At 44.2% G+C, this 22,464-nt stretch overlaps 1 protein-coding gene across 4 annotated transcripts in view; it reads left to right on the forward strand.

Annotated features, from left to right (window-relative positions):
* tbc1d4 (TBC1 domain family, member 4) overlaps window positions 1-22,464 on the forward strand; it is a 336,885-nt gene that overhangs the window by 275,914 nt on the left and 38,507 nt on the right. For all 4 annotated transcript variants that reach the window (XM_070891722.1, XM_070891723.1, XM_070891724.1 and 1 more), the window contains 2 exons: window positions 5,891-6,063; window positions 6,588-6,797. In XM_070891722.1, coding sequence (XP_070747823.1) covers window positions 5,891-6,063; window positions 6,588-6,797 — 383 coding nt within the window. The remainder of the gene's footprint in view (window positions 1-5,890; window positions 6,064-6,587; window positions 6,798-22,464) is intronic.

Below are 22,464 nucleotides of genomic sequence, written 5' to 3' on the forward strand. Positions count from 1 at the left end.
CCCTATCAATTAGGTGGAGGGACAGATTAATACGAGAGGAACGATGGCAGTTAGTCATTCAAATCTTGTTTGGTCTTCGGTACAGCACAAAATTGAAATGCATGATATAATTTGACCAGACTGTATTTCAAATCAGCTCCTTACTTTAACAACTTAGCTCTGGGCTCATATGGTAATTAAGAGGGGAGCTTGGGGCTAGAGTCAGAAAAGAAGAGAACGCCAGAACAGGCAGTGCCTCAAGAACAGGGAGCTAACCCAACAATGCAACCAGACAAGGTTTGGTTTCTTTGCAGTGCTGCCCAGCTATCGACATTCAGCCCCTTGAAAAAAAAAGTCTTGCATTTATATGGCGCCTTTCATCACCTCACGATGTCCCAAAGTGCTTTACTTTCAAGTACTTTTAAAATTAACTACTTTTTTAAGTATCGTCACTGTTGTAATGTAGGAAATGTGGCAGTTTATGCACACAACAAGCTCACACAAACAGCAATGTGATTTTGCCAGATAATCTGTTTTTGTGATGTTGATTGAGGGATAGATATTGGCCAGGAACTGGGGATAGCTTCCCTGCTCTTTTTCAATATTTTATGCCCACTTGAGAGGGTAGACGGGGCCTCAGTTTAAAGTCTCATCCGAAAGAAGGCACCTCCGACAGTGCAGCACTCCCTCAGCACTGCATTGGAGCATCAGCCTAGACTATTGTGCTCAAGTCCCTGGAGTGGGATTTGAACCCACAACCTTCTGACTTGGAGGGAAATGTACTGGCAGCTGATTGATATATGGCTCGAGGCTATTGTTGGTAATAGTGGATAAAGCTTTAACATATCTATAGTTTTCCTGTTCACGATTTTAAAAGAGGTGTTAAACAGGTTAATGTAAATATTGCCAAGAAAACACACCAACTCTGAAAGATGCAGAGTGTTTGCTAATGCTGTTGGGGAGGGTTTAAACTAATATGGCAGGGGGATGGGAATCTACGCAGGGAGGCAGAGGGAAGTAACAAAGGGGTAGAAGCAAAAGGTAGGAAGGAGAAAAACAGGAGTGGAGGGCAGAGAAATCATGGGAAAAAATCAAAAGGGGTCACATTACAACATAGTTCTAAAAGGACAAAGAGTGTTATAAAAAACAAGCCTGAAGGCTCTGAGTCTCAAAGTGAGGAGCATTCGTAATAAGGTGGATGAATTAACTGCGCAGATAGCTGTTAACGGATATGATGTAATTGGGATTAAGGAGACATGGCTCCAGAGTAACCAAGGTTGGGAACTCAACGTCCAGGGGTATTCAATATTCAGGAAGGATAGACAGGAAGGAAAAGGAGGAGGGGTAGCGTTACTGGTTAAATAGGAAATTAACGCAATAGTAAGGAAGGACATTACCTTGGATGATGTGGAATCTATATGGGTAGAACTGCAAAACACCAAAGGGCAGAAAACATTAGTGGGAGTTGTGTACAGACCACCAAACAGTAGTAGGGAGATTGGGGATGGCATCAAACAGGAAATTAGGGATGCGTGCAATAAGGGTACAGCAGTTATCATGGGTGACTTTAATCTACATATAGATTGGGCTAACCAAATTGGTAGCAGTACTGTGGAGGAGGATTTCCTGGGGTGTATAAGGGATGGTTTTCGAGACCAATATGTCGAGGAACCAACTAGAGGGCAGGCCATCCCAGACTAGGTCTTTTGTAATGAAAGAGGATTAATTAGCAGTCTGGTCGTGCGAGGCCCCTTGGGGAAGAGTGACCATAATATGGTAGAATTCTTCATTAAGCTGCAGAGTGAAACAGTTACTTCCTGAACTTAAAGAAAGGTAACTTCAATGGTATGAGACGTGAATTGGCTAGCATAGACTGGCGAATGATACTTAAAGGGCTGACGGTGGCTAGGTAATGGCAGACATTTAAATATCACATAGATGAACGACAACAATTGTACATCACTGTCTAGCGTAAAAATAAAAAGGGGAAGGTGGTTCAACTCAAGGGAAATTAGGGATTGTGTTAAATCCAAGGAAGAGGCATATAAATTGGCCAGAAAAAGCAGCAAACCTGAGGACTGGGAGAAATTTAGAATACAGCAGAGGAGGACAAAGGGTTTAATTAGGAGGGGGAAAATAGAGTACGAGAGTAAGATTGCAGGGAACATAAAAACTGACTGCAAAAGCTTCTATAGATAGGTGAAGAGAAAAAGATTAGTGAAGATGTAGGTCTCTTGCAGTCAGAATCAGGTGAATTCATAATGGGCAACAAGGAAATGGCAGACCAATTGAACAAATACTTTAGTTCTGTCTTCACTACGGAAGACACGAATAACCTCTCGAAAATAATAAGGGACCGAGTGTCTTGCGAGCAGGAGGAACTGAAGGAAATCCTGATTAGTCAGGAAATTGTGTAAGGGAAATTGATGGGATTGAAGGCCGATAAATCCCCAGGGCCTGATAGTCTGCATCCCAGAGTACTTAAGGAAGTGGATCACCAATGCATCCACTAGAAATAGTGGATGCATTGGTGATCATTTTCCAACATTCTGTTGACTCTGGATCTGTTCCTATGGATTGGAGGGTAGCTAATGTAACCTCACTTTAAAAAAAAATGAGGGAGAGAAAAAACAGGGAATTATAGACTGGTTAGCCTGACATCGGTAATGGGAACAATGTTGGAATCAATTATTAAAGATATAATAGCAGAGCATTTGGAAAGCAGTGACAGGATTGGTCCAAGTCAGCATGAATTTATGAAAGAGAAATCATGCTTGACATAGAAACATAGAAACATGGAAAATAGGTGCAGGAGTAGGCCATTCGGCCCTTCGAGCCTGCACCGCCATTCAATAAGATCATGGCTGATCATTCCCTCAGTACCCCTTTCCTGCTTTCTCTCAATACCCCTTGATCCCTTTAGCCGTAAGGGCCATATCTAACTCCCTCTTGAATATATGCAATGAACTGGCATCAACAACTCTCTGTGGTCGGGAATTCCACAGGTTAACAACTCTGAGTGAAGAAGTTTCTCCTCATCTCAGTCCTAAATGGCCTACCCCTTATCCTAGCACTGTGTCCCCTGGTTCTGGACTTCCCCATCATTGGGAACATTCTTCCCGCATCTAACCTGTCCAGTCCCGTCAGAATCTTGTAGGTTTCTATGGGATCCCCTCTCATTCTTCTAAACACCATTGTATAAAGGCCCAGTTGATCCAGTCTCTCCTCATATGTCAGTCCCGCCATCCCGGGAATCAATCCTTCACTGTACTCAATAGCAAGAACATCCTTCCTCAGATTAGGAGACCAAAACTGAACACAATATTCCAGGTGAGGCTTCACCAAGGCCCTGTACAACTCCTGTAAGACTTCCCTGCTACTATACTCAAATCCCCTAGCTATGAAGGCCAACATACCATTTGCCTTCTTTACTGCCTGCTGTACCTGTATGCCGACTTTCAATGACTGATGAACCATGACACCCAAGTCTCGTTGCATCTCCCCCTTTCCTAATCTGCCGCCATTCAGATAATATTCTGCCTTCGTGTTTTTGCGTCCAAAGTGGATAACCTCACATTTATCCACATTATACTGCATCTGCCATGCATTTGCCCACTCGCCTAACCTGTCCAAGTCACCCTGCAGCCTCTTAGCGTCCTCCTCACAGCTCACACCGCCACCCAGTTTAGTGTCATCTGCAAACCTGGAGATATTACACTCAATTCCTTCATCTAAATCATTAATGTATATTGTAAATAGCTGGGGTCCCAGCACTGAGCCCTGCGGCACCCCACTAGTCACTGTCTGCCATTCTGAAAAGGACCCGTTTATCCCGACTCTCTGCTTCCTGTCTGGCAACCAGTTCTCTATCCACGTCAGTACATTACCTCCAATACCATGTGCTTTAATTTTGCACAGCAATCTCTTGTGTGGGACCTTGTCAAAAGCCTTTTGAAAGTCCAAATACACCACAGCCACTGGTTCTCCGTTGTCCACTCTACTAGTTACATCCTCAAAAAATTCCAGAAGATATGTCAAGCATGATTTCCCTTTCATAAATCCATGCTGACTTGGACCGATCCTGTCACTGCTTTCCAAATGCGCTGCTATTTCATCCTTAATAATTGATTCCAACATTTTCCCCACTACTGATGTCAGGCTAACTGGTCTATAATTATCCTTTTCTCTCTCCCTCCTTTTTTAAACAGTGGTGTTACATTAGCTACCCTCCAGTCCATAGGAACTGATTCAGAATCTTCTAGAATTTTTGAGGATGTAACTAATAGAGTGGACAAGGGAGAACAAGTGTATGTGGTGTATTTGGACTTTGAAAAGGCTTTTGACAAGGTCCCACACAAGAGATTAGTGTGTAAAATTAAAGCACGTGGTATTGTGGGTAATGTATTGACGTGGATAGAGAACTGGTTGCCAGACAGGAAGCAAAGCGTAGGAATAAACTGGTCCTTTTCAGAATGGCAGGCAGTGACTAGTGGGGTACCACAAGGTTCAGTGCTGGGACCCCAGCTATTTACAATATACATTAATGATTTAGACGAAGGATTTGAATGTAATATCTCCAAGTTTGCAGATGACACTAAGCTGGGTGGCAGTGTGAGCTGTGAGGAGGATGCTAAGAGGCTGCAGGATGACTTGGACAGGTTAGGTGAGTGGGCAAATGCATGGCAGATGCAGTATAATGTGGATAAATGTGAGGTTATCCACTTTGGTGGCAAAAACAGGAAGGTAGAATATTATCTGAATGGTGACAGATTAGGAAAAGGGGAGGTACAACGAGACCTGGGTGTCATGGTACATCAGTCATTGAAAGTTGGCATGCAGGTACAGCAGGTGGTGAAGAAGGCAAATGGCATGTTGGCCTTCATTGCTAGAGGATTCGAGTATAGGAGCAGGGAGGTCTGACTACAGTTGTACAGGGCCTTGGTGAGGCCACACCTTGAATATTACATACAGTTTTTGTCTCCTTATCTGAGGAAGGACATTCTTGCTATTGAGGGAGTGCAGCAAACTGAGTTCACCAGACTGATTCCCGGGATGGCAGGACTGAGATATGAAGAAAAGCAGGATCGACTGGAATTTAGAAGAATGAGAGGGGATCTCATAGAAACATATAAAATTCTGACGGGATTGGACAGGTTAGATGCAGGAAGAATGTTCCCGATGTTGGGGAAGTCCAGAACCAGGGGTCACAGTCTAAGGATAAGGGGTAAGCCATTTAGGACCGAGATGAGGAGAAACTTCTTCACTCAGAGAGTTGTGAACCTGTGGAATTCTCTACCACAGAAAGTTGTTGAGGCCAGTTCGTTAGATATATTCAAAAGGGAGTTAGATGTGGCCCTTATGGCGAAAGGGATCAAAGGGTATGGAGAGAAAGCAGGAATGGAGTACTGAAGTTGCATGATCAGCCATGATCATATTGAATGGTGGTACAGGCTCGAAGGGCCGAAGGGCACCTATTTTCTATGTTTCTATATTTCTATGTTGTAAGCTGCTGAAAACTATGAGATGATTGCATCGAGTTGGTAAGTTGGGTTTCATGAAGGCAGCCTTTCAGCTGTCACCTGTCCTTTAACCCGTGCTACGTGTTGCCCTAACACAACCGCCATTGGTAGCTGCCTTGTAAAATGGTCAGTCCTGTCCTTTTGTTCATTCTTTACCACACTAATCTATGTGTTCACACAAATAGGCTGAACTTCCTTCTTCACAGGATAAATGTGCGTTGTTCTTGTCCGCTCCGTAATGCCGCATGGCATGGTCACTTTTTACTAAACCATCTAATTTCAGTGAATCGTTTACTGCTTTACCCGGTCGTGACCTGCGCTTGAGAGGCTAAGAAGTCCACACTTTTGAATTTTGGCATTTGTCTCTGAGTGCTTTCTCTTTTATGCTTCAGTGATGGTGAAGGCAGGAGAAGGGCCTTTTCTGGCTACAGCACGGAGTCATTGAGCGGGGCAGGGCTTGTCCTCACTCCTCGTCGGATTTCGTGGCGCCAGCGGATCTTCCTACGTGTCGCCTCGCCCATGAACAAGACCTCTGCCGCCATGCAAGAGAAAGGAACATTGGAAGGTACAGTGCAGCCAAGTTGTGGGCAGACAGTTTGCAGGCACCGACCTGAAATGGTCGACCCAAACAAACGGGCGTAACCTGACGGGGTATGAATTCAGGTGGGTTCGACCGTGGGTGGGCAATCTGCTGCGCTAGATTACCACGGGGGTGAAGGTGGAAACTCATCTTGTAATAGTGGGTGGAGTACGAATTAAGCAATTGACGTTGAAGAGTCACCATTGACCATTGTTCTCTCTGCAAGGAATGGGCTTGAAGGTTAACGAAACACAATGGTTTTGCTTGATTGCCTTTTTGAGCATCAGGCAAGAATTTTGCGTAACTTGCCCACAATTGAAGTACCTGGGGCAGAGACCATGGTAGGGTACATTTCACTTGGGGCTGTGGCAGATATGAAACAGGCATGCTGAATGGCCTAGTTGCTTTCTGTGATGCCTTGCATATAAACATGATTCCGGGGACGCATGTTGCGTTTTTCTCAAGCCAGATGGTTGACATAACCAGATTGGATCTTTTTATTTCTGTAGATCGTTTTGGCGGCATTGAGTTGCCACCCCTTTCTCCACTCGCACCAGCTGTGGAAGAGGACCCCTTGGCCTCCCTGTTAATAGCGGATGACATCCCAGTCGGGGGGAAGAAGAAGCACTCCTCTGAGGAGCTGCAGATCATGTGGAGGAAAGCCATCTGTCAGCAGATCCTGTTGCTTCGGATGGAGAAGGAAAATCAGAGGCTGGAAGGTTAGTTCTCACAGAAATATGAAATGTGTTGTTCATGATCATTAAAATAGCCACCGTGAACATAATGCGTTTTGAGTTTCAAAATTGTATCAGAGGGAGCATTGTTTCTCGAAAGACCTCTGGGGACGAGACAGGAGGTGATGGGTCCAATATGGCATTCGGTGTGTACGTGCTGATTCTGCCTCATGATTGGTTACAGCACTCCCAGGCACACGTTAGGCCTATTTTCCATGCAAATCCATGGCCTAACGCTCGTTGCAGGCCCCTTTCCAAATTTGATCTCGATCAACCGACGTGGTTGGTTTATTTGGGCCGAACGTAGCCTAACCGACGGTCCTTAAAGGGGCCGTTCGGGACTGCCACCACCATGGTAAGTTTATATAAATTTTTAAATAAACTTGCCAGAATGTGGAGCCAAGAGGTACAGGAACACTCCTCCTGGCTCCGTGTTGAAACTGTGGGCTGTTGCCGGACACTGCCCTCCCCCCCCCTCCCCCCTTCCCCCTCTTTCCTCCCCCCTCCTCCCGGTCGGTCACGCCCTGATGGGGGTTCAGTTTTATGTGAACCTCTTCCACCAGATTTGACATGGCAGTTGCTGCCGCCGCTGAGTTTAATTCGGGCCAAATTCGGGTGAAACCAATTTCCAGGCCTCTGTCACTTTTCACTCAATCAATGTTTCTCAGTGGAGTGCAGATGCGATCTATATAATGGACTAAATGGGAAATAAATTCCATGTACATTACATATTTTCGGAACTATGTAAGGATTATCAACAATTGTCAACCCTCACCTCAAAAGGAGTTAGATGAGGTCCTTACTACTAGGGGGATCAAGGGGTATGGCGAGAAAGCAGGAATGGGGTACTGAAGTTGAATGTTCAGCCATGAACTCATTGAATGGCGGTGCAGGCTAGAAGGGCCGAATGGCCTACTCCTGCACCTATTTTCTATGTTTCTATGTAAAACAGTAGAAGCTGCTCCTTCTCTCTCATATTCGTACAGGAACGGACTTCCCCCCCCCCCCACCTCCCCAAATTCCGCTGCTCTTGTGAAAATGTTGACGTCCTTATTTTCAAATCCCTCCATGGCCTTGCCCCCTCCCGATCTCTGCAATCTCCTCCAGGCCCCACAACCCCCCGAGATGTCTGTGCTCCTCCAATTCTGCCCTCTTGAGCATCCCTGATTATAATCGCTCAACCATTGGTGGCCGTGCCTTCTTTTGCCTAGGCCCCAAGCTCCGGAATTCCCTGCCTAAACCTGTCCGCCTCTCTACCTCTCTTTCCTCCTTCAAGACACTCCTTAAAATATACCTCTTTGAAAAAGCTTTTGGTCGCCTGCCCTAATTTCTACTTATGCGGTTCCGTTTCAAATTTTTTATATCCTAATACTCCTGTGAAGCGCCTTGAGTCACTATGTTAAAGGCGCTATATAAATACGTTGTTGTTGTCTCTAATGATAGAATGCTTAGCTATGAATATCTAAGGGATACTTGAGATTGAATTCAAGATTTATACAAATAACAGATTGCAATTAACGATGCATTGAGGACAAGCATTTCTTAAGGTATTCTGTGTCTCCTGATCTCCACCACCTACAAAGCACAAGTCAGGAGTGTGATGGAATACTCTCCACTTGCCTGGAGGATTGCAGCTCCAACAACACCCAAGAAGCTAGACACCATCCAGAACAAAGCAGCCCGCTTGATTGACACCCATCCACCACCTTAAACATTCACTCCCTCCATCACCAGCACACCGTGGCTGCAGTGTGTACCATCTACAAGATGGACTGCAGCAACTCACCAAGGCTTCTTCGGCAGCACCTGCCAAACCCGCAACCTCTCCCATCTAGAGGGACAAGGACAGCAGGCGCATGGGAACACCACAGCCTCTAAGTTCCCCTCCAAGTTACACACCATCCTGACTTGAAAATATATCACTGTTCCTTCATCGTCGCTGAGTCAAAATCATGGAACTCCCTCCCTAACCCATCATCATAGGCAGTCCCTTGAAATCGAGGAAGACTTGCTTCCACTCTTAAAATGAGTCCTTAGATGGCTGAATAGTCCTATATGAGAACCACAGTCATTGAGGGAAAGGGTGGGTGGGGAGCCTGGTTTGCCACACGCTCCTTCCGCTGCCTGCGCTCGATTTCTGCATGCTCTCGGCGATGAGACTCGAGGTGCTCAGCGCCCTCCCGGATGCACTTACTCCACTTAGGGCGGTCTTTGGCCAGGGACTCCCAGGTGTCAGTGGGGATGTTGCACTTTATCAGGGAGGCTTTGAGGGTATCCCTGTATCAGCACTGTGGGAGCAGCGGTTCAAGAAGGCAGCTCATCACCAGCTTCTCAAAGCAATTAGGGATGGGCAATAAATACTGGCCTTGCTAGCAACACCCACATCCCGTGAATGAATACATTTTTTAAAATTCTATTTAGCCTGAAATAATCAACTTTAAGGGTGTTTAATTCAGTGCGAAATCCTGACATCACTTTTCACGTTGAATATCGATTTCAGCGGCAACCTGTTCTGATAAACCCCTTCACACGCTCTTGTACTTAAGAGCTGCTTGCTTTATTTTTTTTAATAAAAATATACAAGCATAATGTTTGCAAGGTTTGGCTCCATTTTTGTAGGATTTATTCCAATCATCAAAACGTCAAAAATACTGTCAGTCAGACACACTGACCGTATGCTCCTGTCGAAGTGAGACTCAAGGCTGGGAGTGAAGCCTCGCTAAAATTTACCTGATGGTTGTTCTCATGAGGATACGGTTTATATTTTTTTTAAATGGTGTTAAATTAATAATTAAGTGAATAGTCAGGGAATCTTGCCTCCCTTCATCCTGGCTCAGGGTCGGTTGCAGTGACTGAAATCGTTTGAGCCTATCACCAATCCACACGTTGCCTTGGAAACTAGGTCAGGCTGCCGGTGGGCAGGATGTACAGTTCACTGAACCTGCAGAGCATGCACCACACAATGGCCCTGGCAGGGTAGCAAGAGTGGAACCTAATGGCCCGGAATCTGCAATTGTAATGACAACGAAACTGTAAGCGTCGCCGTCATTACTGTGCAAAACTGACAGCAACTTCTGGCATCCGTGCATGAGCATTTCAAGTGGAAATCCTGAAGTATCTGTCAGTGATATCCCACTCCTCCACAGGGTGCGCTCTTGCACTCTTCGCAGCTGGAAATCAATTCAAATCATTGAATTGACATGAACTTCTACTTTCAACGCACTATTCTCGCTGCAAAATCCCTAGAAAAGTTAAGCCTTGTTGAATGCAGTGTAACTTGAGTTTTTAACTAAGTCATAATTAGTGCTGAACAACCTCTCTGGCCTTGAAAAACAAATTTTATACTTGCAGATTGTCATTTTCTCCATTATGATAAATATTCCATAGATTTTTAAAACAATAAACATTTATTGGCCCAGAAATCCCGGTCGGCTGCTTCCCGCGGGCGATCGACTGGAGAAGTTAAAAAAGATGCGCACTTACCTGTTCCTGCGATCCCGGTCCTGAGGCCTTCACTCCCTGCGCGTCGCAGCGCGTGCACGTCGGGACATCCGTAAGCTGGAGCTGCAGTCACATGGCTCTGGGCAGCCAATCCAGGTACAGTAATAATGGGAACCAGTAAGTTGAAGTTCCCATTATTATGATTGAGAAACAGCCCCCAAACACCAAAACAAAAATTAAAAATAGAAAAAAATGCACCACATATTTAAATTAAAGTTATTTATGTCTTATAAAAAAATATATATTTTTCCGATTTTTTAAAACATTTTTTTAATTATGGTTTAAAATAAACTTACCTTAGTGGGCAGGGCTTTTAACAATAAAATGTTTTTAAAATTTTATTTTACAATGTTTTTGTGTGTTTTAAAACACTTATGCCTGTAAAAGAAGGTTATGCACCTGCTTTTATCAGGCTCAAGAGTTTTCAGGACATCCGCTGAGCATGATATGGGTAAATACTGCAATCTTGCCCATGCGATTGTCCGGGCTCCCGAGATAGGGATGATCTGTCAAGCTGGAGCTTGACAGATCGGTAAAGCCGGTTTTCAGCGCATGTGCATTTTGCGCTGAAAACCGGCTTTTACGATGCCTTCCCGGGTCTGTGCACACTCCGTATGGATCCAGGGAGACTGGGATTTCCAGGCCATTATTTTTTTTTAAGTTTGTTTCTGATATTTCAGTTTCTAACTTAATCCCATATGTATGTCACAATCTTTATTTAGCTTTCGAAAAAATTATAAAAAGTGAATGATAAAAGCTGCTTGTTACTTCCTGGTTTGCTGTCTGTGAGAATGCTTCGATGTGATTGGCTGCTTAGTCTGCTTGATGACATCACTGTTGCTGGATGCCAGAGATCCTCTATAGATGGCACCAGAATGAAATTAACATTAGGAAAGGTGAAATTGATGCCACAGAGCCCGCTAGAATTTTGTGGGCAGCTTTCTTCAAGGTCAGCGGCGAGCGCCATCCTTCGCTGCTGACCGCAAAATCTGGGGTGATGTATCTGAGTAATTAAAAGTTTTGCATCTTGTGCACGTTTGTGCTACAGTATTACATTTTAGTTGAAGGCATCGCAACTCAAGAGTGTGGGACTTCACAGACCTCATGCTGTAACAGAATCACAGCTTCATCCCCCCCGATTGGTAACTTATTAGACAGTGATTATTCAAGTCAGTCAAACTCCAGATGTACTGACTGTGACCTGATCCATTCACGCAGCAGGTAACATCAATCAGGAACAAGTGACCAGCAATCAAGGTTACTATTTGCAAACCGACCAATGAAATTGCTCAAAATATTCTGTTCCAATTCCTTTCAGCGGCCACGACTCAATGCTTTTAGAAGTTAAAGTGACAACATAATACACATTTTTAAAAAGGTTCTCAAATAATGTTCTAAAAGTAGCCATGAACCTGGCAATGTTATCAGAGAAATCACAGTAAAACACCCCTCTACACGTGCCTGCCCCTACCTCTCTGCCCAGTTGCTGGAATGAATCACGTTCCAGTGCTTGGGTCTGCTATCCTGTTGGTATTTTTTGAAATTTGTTTTCCAAGCACTGACCACCTGTCTGCTCTCTATGATAAGTGGGGAAAGTGCTTTCTTATGACGGGTGAAACGCTGGCTGCAAAAATATGCCGACTTTCCGGCATATTCCCACCGTAACTTCGGCGGGAATCTTGGCTAGGCACTAACCATTTTATTTATAAAATGTCTTTAACAGTAAAATGACGCAAGGCGTATCACAGGAGTGTTATGAGATAAAACATTTGACACAACGAGAAATAGGGCAGGTGACCAAAAGCTTGGTCAAAGAGGTAGGTTTTAAGGAGAGTCTTGAAGGAAAAAAGAGAGCTAGAGAGGCAGAGAGGTTTTCGCAGGGAATTCCAGAGCTTAGGGCCTAGGCAACAGAAGACACAGCCACCAATGGTTGAGCAATTATAAGAACATAAGAAATAGGACCAAGAGTGGGCCATTTGGCCAATGGCGTAATTATGCTAATGCAGCCAATACAGTGACATTGGGGCCCTCACCTGAAGGGGGCCCTTGAACTTTAGGATTTTTTTCCCCAAACTTTTCATTTTATAGGGTTTTCTGTCCTATTTCGCTTTTGTTCGGTTCAATTTCGCATAAATATTTCCTTAATCTTAAAAGCGAATTATTTAATTAAAAAATTTGTTTCAATTTCGCTTCTGTTCGGTTCAATTTCACCGCAAAAATTCCCTAACCTTTAAAAATGAATTATTTAATAATTGTTTTCGATTCAATTTTGCTAAAATTTTAAATAACTATTCGAATAATAATTGGAATAGTAATATGATATATAATAAGTAACGTTTTAATTAATGTGGCTCTGTTGTGTTATTGTGTTAGGGAAATTGTGTTAGGGAAATTGATGGGATTGAAGGCCGATAAATCCCCGGGGCCTGATAATCTGCATCCCAGAGTACTTAAGGAAGTGGCCCTAGAAATAGTGGATGCATTGCTGATCATTTTCCAGCAGTCTATCGACTCTGGATCAGTTCCTATGGACTGGAGGATAGCTAATGTAACACCGCTTTTTAAAAAGAGAGGGAGAGAGAAAACGGGTAATTATAGACCAGTTAGCCTGACATCTGTAGTGGGGAAAATGTTGGAATCACGTATTAAAGATGAAATAACAGTGCATTTGCAAAGCAGTGAGGATCGGTCCAAGTCAACATGGATTTATGAAAGGGAAATCATGCTTGACAAATCTTCTGGAATTTTTTGAGGATGTAACTAGTCGAGTGGACAACGGAGAACCAGTGGATGTGGTGTATTTGGACTTTCAAAAGGCTTTTGACAAGGTCCCCCACAAGAGATTGCTGTGCAAAATTAAAGCACATGGTATTGGAGGTAATGTACTGACGTGGATAGAGAACTGGTTGGCAGACGGGAAGCAGAGAGTCGGGATAAACGGGTCCTTTTCAGAATGGCAGACAGTGACTAGTGGGGTGCCGCAGGGCTCAGTGCTGGGACCCCAGCTATTTACAATATACATTAATGATTTAGATGAAGGAATTGAGTGTAATATCTCCAGGTTTGCAGATGACACTAAACTGGGTGGCGGTGTGAGCTGTGAGGAGGACGCTAAGAGGCTGCAGGGTGACTTGGACAGATTATGTGAGTGGGCAAATGCATGGCAGATGCAGTATAATGTGGATAAATGTGAGATTATCCACTTTGGGGGCAAAAACGTGAATCTGAATGATTAGGAAAAGGGGAGGTGCAATAAGACCTGGGTGTCATGGTACATCAGTCATTGAAAGTTGGCATGCAGGTACAGCAGGCGGTGAAGAAGGCAAATGGTATGTTGGCCTTCATAGCTAGGGGTTTTGAGTATAGAAGCAGGGAGGTCTTACTGTAGTTGTACAGGGCCTTGGTGAGGCCTCACCTGGAATATTGTGTGTTCAGTTTTGGTCTCCTAATAGAAATTTACAGCACAGAAGGAGGCCATTTCGGCCCATCGTGTCCGCGCCGGCAGACAAAGAGCCTCACGGCCCTCGGTCAGCAGCCCTGAAGGTTACAGATAAACCCATGAACATTGAACAATGATGGAAAGGCAAAGAGCACCCAGCCCAACCAGTCCGCCTCACACAACTGCGACACCCATTACACTGAAACATTCTATACTCCACCCCAACCAGAGCCATGTGATCTCCTGGGAGAGGCAAAAAAAGATAAAAACCCAGGTGAATTTAGGGAGAAAAAATCTGGGAAAATTCCTCTCCTACCCATCCAGGCAATCGACACTAGTCCAGGAGATCACCCTGGCAGTATTCGATTACCATCGTATCTGCATTGGCCAACAAAAGGTCATCCAGTCTAATCCCAATTACCAGCTCTGGGTCCGTAACCCTGCAGGTTACTGCACTTTAAGTGCCCATCCAACCATCTCTTAAAAGTGGTGAGGGTTTCTACATCCACCACTCTTCCAGGCAGCGAGTTCCAGATCCCCACAACCCTCTGCGTAAAGAAGCCCCCCCTCAAATCCCCTCGAAACCATCCATCAACCACCTTAAAACTATGCTCCTTCGTAATAGACCCCTCCACCAATGGAAATAGACCCTTATTATCCACTATGTCGAGGCCCCTCAATATTTTGTACACCTCAATGAGGTCTCCTCTCAACCTCCTCTGTGCCAATGAGAACAAACCCAGCCTATCCAATCTGTCCTCATAACTAAGATTCTCCATTCCAGGCAGCATCCTAGTAAATCTCCTCTGCACCCTCTCTCGTGCAATCACGTCCTTCCTATAATACGGCGACCAGAACTGAACGCAGTACTCCAGCTGTGGCCTAACCAAAGTATTATACAATTTAAGCATAACCTCACTGCTCTTATATTCTATGCCTCAGCCAATAAAGGCAAGCATTCCGTTTGCCTTCTTAACCACCTGGCCTGCTAATTTCAGGGATCTGTGGACAAGCACTCCAAGGTCCCTTTGTTCATCTACACTATTAAGTGGCCTACCGCTTAATGTGTATACCCTTTCCCTATTAACCCTCCCAAAGTGCATCACCTCACACTTCTCTGAATTAAATTCCATTTGCCACTGCTCTGCCCACCTGACCAGTAGATTGATATCCTCCTGCAGCCCATGACTTTCCTCTTCAGTATCAACCACACAGCCAATTTTAGTGTCGTCTGCAAACTTCTTAATCATACTTCCTAAATACAAATCTAAATTGTTGATATATACCACAAAAAGCAAGGGTCCCAATACTGAGCCCTGCAGAACCCCACTGGAAATATCCTTCCAGTCACAAAAACATCCATCAACCATTACACTTTGCTTCCTGCCTCTGAGGAAGGACATTCTTGCTATTGAGGGAGTGCAGTGAAGGTTCACCAGACTGATTCCCGGGATGGCTGGACTGACACATGAGGAGAGACTGGATCAACTGGGCCTTTATTCACTGCAGTTTAGAAGGATGAGAGGGGATTTCATAGAAACATATAAAATTCTGACGAGACTGGACAGGTTAGATGCAGGAAGAATGTTCCCGATGTTGGGGAAGTCCAGAACCAGGGGACACAGTCTAAGGATAAGGGATAAGCCATTTAGGACTGAGCTGAGGAGAAACTTCTTCACTCAGAGAGTTGTTAACCTGTGGAATTCCCTACCCCAGAGAGTTGTTGATGCCAGTTCGTTGGATACATTCAAGAGGGCGTTAGATGTGGCCATTACGGCTAAAGGGATCAAGGGGTATGGAGAGAAAGCAGGAAAGGGGTACCGAGGTGAATAATCAGCCATTCACCTCAGTACCAGAATGATCAGCCATGATCTGATTGAATGGCGGTGCAGGCTCGAAGGACCGAATGGCCTACTCCTGCCCCTATTTTCTATGTTTCTATGTTTCTGTTTAAAGACATCATAATATATCTTTTCATGTTGCGGTAATATCCACCACAATCCCCTGATGTTATAGCACTAAGGCCGCCTTCTATCGAGGTTAAGAAGGACTCTTCGCTATCGGGTATCCTTTGACGATTTTTCCACTATTCCTGTCGTTAAGTATCTTTTTATAATACTTCTCACTGTACTGCAAGATAATCCCTCGTATGCTGCAATTTCAGAAACTTTCTTTCCATCGTTATGATTTTTTATTATTGTTTCTCGTCGTTCATGAGTTATTTTTGCATTTTTGACGAGTTGTTGGAGTTGAATGTTGATTTATTTCAGTGTTCATTTTTAGAGTAAGTGAAATTGAACTGAACAAAAGCGAAATTGAAACAAATTTTTAAATTTAATAATTAGTTTTTAAGATAAGGAAATATTTTGGCGAAATTGAACCAAACAAAAGCAAAACCCTATAATATTTTTTTTGTAAAAAAAAATTTTAAACTAGTTTCTTCCAGATGGAAAATTTAATGCAACAGTTGTTAATTAATAAAAGTCTATGCTCTATATTTTATTTATAAAAATACAATTTCTATGTTTGTATTGGGGCCCACATCCTCGAGTTACGCCACTGCATTTGGCCCCTCAAGCACTGCTCTGCCATTTAATAAGAACATGGCTGATCTGATCATGGACTCAGCTCCACTTCCCTGCCCATAATCCTTTATTCCCTTATCGCTCAAAAATCTGTCTATCCCCACCTTAAATATATCTAATGACTTAGCCTCCACAGCTCTTTGGGGCAGAGAATTCCACAGATTTACAACCCTCTAAGAGAAGAAATTCCTCCTCATCTCAGTTTTAAATGGGTGGCCCCTTATTCTGAGACTATGCCCCCTAGTTTTAGTTTCCCCTGTGAGTGTAAATATCCTCTCTGCATCCACCTTGTTGAGCCCCCTCATTATCTTATATGTTTCGATAAGATCATCTCTCATTCTTCTGAACTCCAATGAGTATAGGCCCAACCTACTCAACCTATCCTCATAAGTCAACCCCGTCATCTCTGGAATCAACCTAGTGAATCATCACTGCACAGCCTCTAATGCAAGTATATCCTTCCTTAAATATGGAGACCAAAATTGTACGCAGTACTCTAGGTGTGGCCTCACCAATACCCTGTACAGTTGCAGCAGGACTTCTCTGCTTTTATACTCTATCCCCCTTGCAATAAGGGCCAACATTCCATTTGCCTTCCTGATTATTTGCTGTACCTGCATACTAACTTTTTGTGTTTCATGCACAAGAACCCCCAGGTCCCTCTGTACTGAAGCGCTTTGCAAATTTTCTCCATTTAAATTATAATTTGCTTCTCTATTTTCTCTGCCAAAGTGGATAACCTCATATTTTCCCACATTATACTCCATCAGCCAAATTTTTGCCCACTCACTTAGCCTGTCTATAACCCTTTTCAGATTTATTGTGTCCTCACAATTTGCTCTCCCACCCATCTTTTTATCACCAGCAAACTTGGCTACATTACACTCGGTCCCTTCATCCAAGTTAATATAGATTGTAAATAATTGAGGTCCCAGCACCGATCCCTGTGGCACCCCACTAGTTACTGTTTGCCAACCAGAAAATGGCCCATTTATCTCGACTCTCTGCTTTCTGTTAGTTAGCCAATCCTCTAGCCCTGCTAATATATTACCCCCAACCCCGTGAACTTTTATCTTGTGCAGTAACCTTTTATGTGATACCTTATCGAATGCCTTCTGGAAATCCAAATACACCACAACAACTGGTTCCCCCTTATCCACCCTGCTCGTTACATCCTCAAAGTACTCCAGCAAATTTGTCAAACATGATTTCCCTTTCATAAAACCATGTTGACTCTGCTTGATTGAATCATGCTTTTCCAAATGTCCTGCTACTGCTTCCTTAATAATGGACTCCAGCATTTTCTCAACGACAGATGTTAGGCTAACTGGTCTATAGTTTCCTGCTTTCTGTCTGCCTCCTTTTTTAAATAGGGGCATTACATTTGCGGTTTTCCAATCTGCTGGGACCTCCCCAGAATGCAGGAAATCTTGGTAGATTACAACCAATGCATCCACTATCTCTGCAGCCACTTCCTTTAAGATCTTAGGATGCAAGCCATCGGGTCCAGGGGACTTGTCCGCCTTTAGTCCCGTTATTTTACCGAGTACTACTTTATTGAAATGTGATTGTATTAAGTTCCTCCCTCCCTTTTGCCCCTTGATTATCCATTATTGGGATGTTTTTAGTGTCTTCTACTGTGAAGACCGATACAAAATATTTGTTCGAAATCTCTGCCATTTCCCTGTTCTCCATTATTAATTCCCCAGTGTCATCATCTGAGGGGCCAACATTTATTTAGCCACTCTTTTCCTTTTTATGTACCTGTAGAAACTCTTAATATCTGTTTTTATATTTCATACTAGTTTGCTTTCATAATCCATCTTCCCTCTCTTTATTATTTTTTTAGTCGTTCTTTGCTGACTTTTAAAAGTTTCCCAATCCTCTGGCCTCCCATTAATCTTGGCTACTTTATATGTCCTTGTTTTCAATTTGATACCATCCCTTATTTCCTTAGTTAGCCACGGATGGTTATCCCTTCTCTTACAATTTTTCCTTCTCATTAGAATATATTTTTGTTGAGGATTATGAAATATCTCCTTAAATATCTGCCATTACTCATCAACCGTCCCACACTTTAATCTATTTTCCGAGTCCACTTTATCCAACTCTGCCTTCCCAACTTTGTAGTCTCCTTTGTTTAAGCTTAGGACACTGGTTTGAGATCCAAATTTCTCACCCTCCAACTAAATTTGAAATTCAACCATACTATGATCATTCTTTCCTAGAGGATCCTTTACTAGGAGATTGTTTATTAACCCTGTCTCATTACACAGTACCAGATCTAAGATAGCCTGCTCCCTGGTTGGTTCTGCAATGTACTGTTTAAGGAAACTATCCCGGATACACTCTGTGAACTCGGATGCTGTAATCACGGATGCTCAAGAGGGCAGAATTAGAGGAGCGTAGACATCTTGGGGGTTTGTGGGGCTGGAGGAGATTACAGAGACAAGGAAAGGCAAGGCCATGCAGGGATTTGAAAACAAGGATGATAATTTTGAAATCGTGGCGTTGCTTAACCGAGAGCCAACGGAGATCAGCGAGCACAGGTGCGACTTGGTGCAAGTTAGGATATGGGCAGCCGAGTTTTGGATCACCTCTAGTTTAGGTAGGGTAGAATGTGAGAGGCCAGCCAGGAGTGCATTGGAATAGTTAAGTCTAGAGGTAATAAAGGCGAGGGTGAGGGGGACCTGGTGCGAGGGTAGAATGAGTGTGCATCGCACTCCCTGGGCTAAGTTTCAGGCCAGATTCGGGGGATTTTGACTCCTGGGCCTCAGCTACATTCCGCTAATCAATTAGCCGCCCAAAAACGCTAATGTATATTTATCAGGCTGATGGTTAGTGCAAGAATTGTAATGCCGTCGCTGCTGTTGTCAGCAATGACAAATCAAGGGTGTGCAGCTCCTTCTAATTGAATCATAGAAATAACAGTACAGAAGCATGCAGTTCATCATGCCTGTGCCAGTGCTGCTCTTCACCCTGGAGCTATCTGCTGCGATCCCATTAGAGGAATCACAACGTGCTGAGGCAGCACTGCACAGAACATAACAAACCTAAACACGCTTCATTCACCGGCTCAACAGCAGGCTATAGCAGGGGCACCGCCATTAAGAATTTGATTTCAAATCGAACCTCAGTGGGGGATGTGTGGGTGGGAGGGCGGGGAATGGAGGTCTGTCATGTCTCACAGAATACACCTACGCTTCTGCTCTGTGATAAAGTGAGTGCTCCGTATAGCTGTTTAATGCTTCGGTGGAGTTTGATCCCGACAGTAATATTCTGTAATAGGGTGGAGCAACACATGACTGCACACATTCAGCAAGTACACTGCTCTTAGATGCGCTATTGCTATTCAAGCGCATGTATCTTCGTTTTAGAATGAAGAGGCAGGAATGGGTTAGTTATATTCCTTTTTATTACACACTTGGACTGAATCACTTCCCGCGATGTTTTGAAGACTGGAGAAAATAATTGCTACTCTTGTTTGCGAATTGTTAACAGTAAGAAAGACTTGCATTTATATAGCGACTTTCACGCCCATTGGACATCTCAAAGCAATTTACAGCCAACGAAGTACTTTTGGAGCATAGTTGCTGTTGTAATGTAGGAAACGTAGCAGCTAACTTGTGCACAGCAAGCTCCCACAAACAGCAATGTGATAATGACCAGATAATCTGTTTTTTTTTTGTTATGTTGATTGACACCGGATAACTCCCCTGCTTTTCTTCAAAATAGTGCCATGGGATCTTTTACGTCCATCTGAGAGGGCAGACGGGGCCTGGGTTTGACATTTCATTGGAAAAAATGGCACCTCCAACAGTGCAGCACTCTCTCAGTATTGCACTGGAGTGGAGTGTCAGCTTGGGTTTTAGTGCTTGGAGTAGGACTTGAACCCACAATGTTCTGATTTAGAGGCAAGTGTGCGACCCACTGAGCCACGGCTGACACAGTAGGCAGTGATACTCAGTTTGATATCAGCAGGACACTGAGGTGGAGACTTTCTTTTGCAAAGCTGAGGTTTCATCTCCCATGCAAAATGGGTCGAACTACACTAAATCAAAAGCAGTAATTAATCTAGCATACTGAAGCCAAGAATCCATTCAGACTTCCAGATCCAAGTGCTGTGAATCCACTATCAGAATTGTAGAGTCAAACTGAAGTCAAGGTTGATGCAGTAATGGCATTCTGCTTGGAGATAGCATTAGCATTCTTGGGAATATATGATTATACATAGAATTTACAGCATCGAAACACACCATTTGGCACAGCTGGTCTATGTCGGTGTTTATGCTCCACACAAGCCTCCTCCCACCTTATTTCATCTAACCCCATCAACAAATCCTTCGATTCCTTTCTCTCTCATGTGTTTATCCAGCTTCCCCTTAAATGCATCCTGCTATTCACTTCCACTACTCCATGTGATAGCTCGTTCCACATTCTAACCACTCCCTAGGTGAAGAAGTTTCTCCTAAATTCCATTTATTAGTGACTATCTTTTATTTTTGACCCCTACTTTTGGATTCCCCCCACAAATAGAAACACTTTCTCTGCGTCGACCCGATTAAACCCCTTCATAATTTTAAAGACCTCTATGAGGTCACCACTCAGCCTTCTCCTTTCTGGAGAAATGAGCCCCGGCCTGTTCAAATTTTCCTGATTGGCTTTCCCAGACACATATGCTGGCATCTATCTATAGGAGGACTTCAGTATTGCAATATATATTTATATAATATGGGATGCGCCATCCAATTGCAGTGATGGGACCCTAGGGATTGACAGACAGTTAAATCTATTGTGTTTCAAGGGTATAATAAGCTCTGCATTGACTTTGTTCCTTTGGGCAATAAAGCTGCCATTTCTCCTCAAGTAGTCGCTGTGTAATCTGTTTAATTCATGTTTTGTTGCAAAGCTAAACTCAAGTTTACTGATATCACATGTAATTGACGACTGTTATACTGTCATATTCTTAATGCTGTCGAGGAGATTTCAGTTCTTTTCAAATATGGTGCCTTTGGTAGAAGGTAAGAGCAGTTCCATTCTAATGTAGAGTGCTGCGAGTGAATGATTGTAAAGGGACCTTTTTAATCGCAGTAGAAACTGGAATGGTGTGGCAATGCAACAGGTCTGGTGACCTTTCAGCTTATTATTTCTTTGTCCGGCACTCCCTGCTTGTTGGGAGCACGTGATGGTAGAATCAGCCCAAAAGTTTAGTGTTAGAGTTACCAACTATAATTGCACACAGAAAGGCATAAAGTGTTCCAGCCCTCGCACAGAAAGCGTCAAGAGCTGTTAAGAAAGCTCATGCTCCCCGTAAAGAGAAGGAATGCGGGCTTTCGGTCATGGTTTTCGTTAGTGAAACAAGGGTTCAAAATAACTGATCAGCTGGCCTGAGAACGCAGTCAATCCGCTGTCTAGCGTGATGACCAGATTCGAGCGGCACAGTCACAGGTGTGACTGTGCCAGTCTGTGGCCTCAGCATCTCCTGGCCAAGTGAGCAGGATCGTCACCTCCCCCCACTCCCAGGATTGCCTGGGAGTCTCCAGGAATTAATGACTAATCTCCAGGACATTGCCATAATCAATGCCCAGGAGAAAGATCAAAAGATCATAGGGGCAACCCTGCGATTATTTAGCCAGTGTTCCCTCTAATTTTGTTTTTGGGTGCGGGGCCCCTTTAACAGGCTGTGGTGCCCCTTTAACAGGCTGCGGGGCCCCTTTAACAGGCTGCGGGGCCCCTTTAACAGGCTGCGGGGCCCCTTTAACAGGCTGCGGTGTTCCTTTAACAGGCTGCGGTGTCCCTTTAACAGGCTGCGCGGCCCCTTTAACAGGCTGCGGGGCCCCTTTAACAGGCTGCGGGGCCCATTCCAATTTCCGGGCATGAGCGGATTTTCCATTTAAAGGCGGTGAGCCGGCTGCGCGGAACCTCCAGACCGCTGCGTGGCCGCGCAACTTAACGGACACATTGGTTGTCAGCCCTGGTCACTATCCAGTGCTCACAGTCACCCTTGCTGGACGTGCATGTGTGGAATGAGGGCAGGATTGCACCTGGCTGCATTGGCCCCTTCCCACAGATCAATGGTTGTCTGCCAGCTCACAGGTGAAGACTGGCGACACGGGTGAGCTGCCAC

Source organism: Pristiophorus japonicus, chromosome 10 (genome assembly GCF_044704955.1).
Source record: "Pristiophorus japonicus isolate sPriJap1 chromosome 10, sPriJap1.hap1, whole genome shotgun sequence".
NCBI lineage: Eukaryota > Metazoa > Chordata > Chondrichthyes > Pristiophoridae > Pristiophorus > Pristiophorus japonicus.